Source organism: Mandrillus leucophaeus, unplaced genomic scaffold (genome assembly GCF_000951045.1).
Source record: "Mandrillus leucophaeus isolate KB7577 unplaced genomic scaffold, Mleu.le_1.0 Scaffold1201, whole genome shotgun sequence".
Lineage (NCBI taxonomy): Eukaryota > Metazoa > Chordata > Mammalia > Primates > Cercopithecidae > Mandrillus > Mandrillus leucophaeus.
In genome coordinates this window covers 87,640-90,855 of record NW_012100333.1, presented here as the reverse complement: position 1 = coordinate 90,855, position 3,216 = coordinate 87,640, and the positions used below count along the sequence as shown (strand labels likewise).

General features: G+C 38.7%; 1 protein-coding gene across 1 annotated transcript in view; it reads right to left on the bottom strand.

The window, feature by feature from the left end:
- The window catches only part of LOC105532162 (zinc finger protein 486-like), a 29,802-nt gene extending 28,773 nt beyond the window's left edge, over positions 1-1,029 (bottom strand). Inside the window, exon 1 of the mRNA XM_011970244.1 lies at positions 918-1,029. Within this exon, the coding sequence (XP_011825634.1) occupies positions 918-1,029 (112 nt within the window). The remainder of the gene's footprint in view (positions 1-917) is intronic.
- Positions 1,030-3,216: the final 2,187 nt, after the last annotated feature.

Genomic DNA, 3,216 nt, shown 5'->3' with positions numbered 1-3,216 from the left:
AGAAATTTCTAAATATTTAGAAAATACTTTCAGCTGGGTGTGATGGCTCACACCTGTAATCCTAACACTTCGGGAGGCTGAGGTGGGCAGATAACCTGAGGTCAGGAGTTCAAGACCAGCCTGACCATCATAGAGAAACCCCATCTCTACTAAAAATACAAAAAATTAGCCGGGCATGGTGGCACATGCTTGTAATCCCAGCTACTCAGGAGGTTGACACAAGAGAATTGCTTGAACCCAGGAAGTGGAGGTTGTGGTGAGCGGAGATCATGCCATTGCACTCCAGCCTGAACAAGAACGAAACTCTGTCAAAAAGAAAAGGAAAGGAAAGGAAAGGAAAAAGGAAAGGAAAGGAATGGAACGGAATGGAACGGAACGGAAAGGAAAGGAAAGGGAAGGAAGGAAAGGAAGGAAGGAAGGAAGGAAGGAAGGAAAAAGAAAGAAAGAAAGAGAAAGGAAGGAAGGAAGGAAGGAAAGGGAAAGAAAGAAAGAGAAAGAAAGAAAAAGAAAGAAAGAAAGAGAAAGAGAAAGAAAGAAAGAGAGAAAGAAAGAAAGAAAGAAAATACTTTCAATATGCAGGTTTCTTAATTTTACTACCTGGTACTACGGAATCAAAAATTGGTAGTGGCAATTAGATTTTCAGATGGGGGCAACAATATTTTATGCCACTAAATTTTTGGAATTACCACTAATTTGGAGTGAAGAATACAGCTCTACTCAGGAATGTGGAAAGTTTGGATTAAGATGAAACATCTTGAAGAAATTCTATTCTAAATGAACAAATTCGGAAGATTTTCTGGAAAAAGGAATCTGAAACTCTTTTATGAAAAGAATAAATTACTAAAAAACATTCTACAAAAAAAGAGAAATAAAATCTTTAGGATATATTATGAATTATGTATTCAAGTTATCCTCACCAAGGAAGACCAGGTGTCTGTGGTTCTCTAATATCACATCCCTATATAAATTCTGCTGTGCAGTGTCCAGGCAATGCCACTCCTCCAGAGGGAATTCTATGGCCACATCCATAAATTGCAATGGTCCCTGAAACACACACACACACACACACGCACACACACACACACTTTTACTAAATGGCCATGAGCAGAATTTTTAATTTGACTTAAGGTGAAATGTGAGAGTAAAGAGAACTGGTTCTGACTTACAGGACTGACTAAAATTATCCAATAAAATAATTTTCAACACAGAAATATTCTCTACTGTATTCTCTAACTCTGAGAAAAAAGAGCAGCTTAGAATCCACAACATTAGTTCATATATATTTTCCTAGATAATAAAGTATAAAATTAAGGGCATGAACAAAAACATGTACAGTTTTGAGTGCTATATTTACATCATACAGAATGAGTTGTGAATATTTTTCAGACGAAAAAGACAGGTTGAGTTAGAAGGCACCTCTCAAATTTTAATATACATAATAAGCTGAAGACCTTGTTATGCAGGCTTTTTTTCCATAAGATCTGACATAAAATCTGATTTTTTGAATTTCTAACTAGCTCATCAATAATGCCAATGTCTTTATTGGCCCAAGAATGATATTTGGCCCAAGAATGATATTTTGTCAAACAACTGGTAAGTGGAAGAGCCTGTGTTTTTCCCAGTTTTTCTGGCCTATAAACAAAGATAAGAGCCTTCATATTTCAAATTAAAATATGTAGTAAAAAAAATAAGAAAAAAGGACAGCTGCCAGATTAAATGTGATGTTTTATGCACATAAACAGCATAAAGATACTTAATAATGAAGAGAAAAATAATTAACTCTATAGTGAAAAAAATTCTTTCAGAGAGCTATTCCACCAAGTGAATCATTAACTCTGTCACCCAGGCTGGAGTGCAGTGGCATGATCTCGGCTCACTGCAACCTCCCCCTTCCAGGTTCAAGCGGTTCTTCTGCCTCAACCTCCCAAGTAGCTGAAATTACAGGCACGCACCACCATGTCCTGCTAATTTTTGTATTTTTAGTAGAGATGGGGTTTCACCATACTGACCAGGCTGGTCATGAACTCCTGACCTTGTGATCTGCCCGCCTTGGCCTCCCAAAGTGCTAGGATTACAGGCATGAGCCACCACACCCAGACTTTCTAAGGTAATTATGTTAGAAAATAAATATGTGGCCAGGTGTCGCGTCTCACGCCTGTAATCCTGCCACTTTGGCAGACCGATGCGGGCAGATAACGAGGTAAGGAGATTGAGACCATCCTGGCTAACACGGTGAAACCAAGTCTCTACTAAAAATACAAAAATTAGTTGGGCCTGGTGGCAGGCACCCGCAGTTCCACCTACTTGGGAGGCTGAGGCAGGAGAATTCCACGAACCCGGAAGGTGGGGGTTCCAGTTAGCCGAGATAGCACCATTGCACTCCAGTCTGGGGGACAGAGTGAGATTCCGTCTCAAAAAAAAAAAAAAAAAAAAGTAAAGAAAAGAAAAAAAAAGAAATTAATTATAATAACAATTCTTCTGTTCATGAATATCCCTTCAGGTATAGACATTAGAAGTCACAACAATATAAAGAAAGCGGCCTAAATAAAGCCCAAGATTTTGGACACATCCATTTATTTTACCAACGATATGATGCATAATTCAATTATTTATCCAGTTGCTAGTCTAGACTAAAAGTTTCTGGGTTGTAGGAACCATGACTGCTTCATGTATGGTTTTAATGGTGATATGAAATGTAAGCAACTCCATTATCTATTTGGGTCTCCAGATTTCTCCTCCCTGTTTATCATCCAAGTACCTGGAAACTGGAGAAACTCTCATCTGGGTACCAACCAAAGACATTTCTTGTATGAGGAGAGGAACAAACACAGGATGACTAAATTTCTCTTACACTAAGAGAGAAACAGAATTAACCATTCTTCTGAGTCTGACACAATTCTGCTATGGACATTCTCAAATGCCTCAAAGACATCTGGGTGATTGTTAGAGAATTCCCAGTGACCCTGGATTGATGGCCCAATGATAAGCCAGGCTGGAGAGACTCAGGCTGATTCTAAACAGAAAATAGAACTACCCAGGTGGAACTCCAGAACCTGGATCAATTGTTCTGATTTGCTAGCTCTTGGATAAAGGAAAGAATGAAAATACTCTACTCCAGTATCACATTTTACAGGTAAATATAGTTGTGGTCATGGCTCTGGATACCTTGTGGCCTGGGAGTTCCACTAATATAGGAAGGGGCCTATGATATAATAT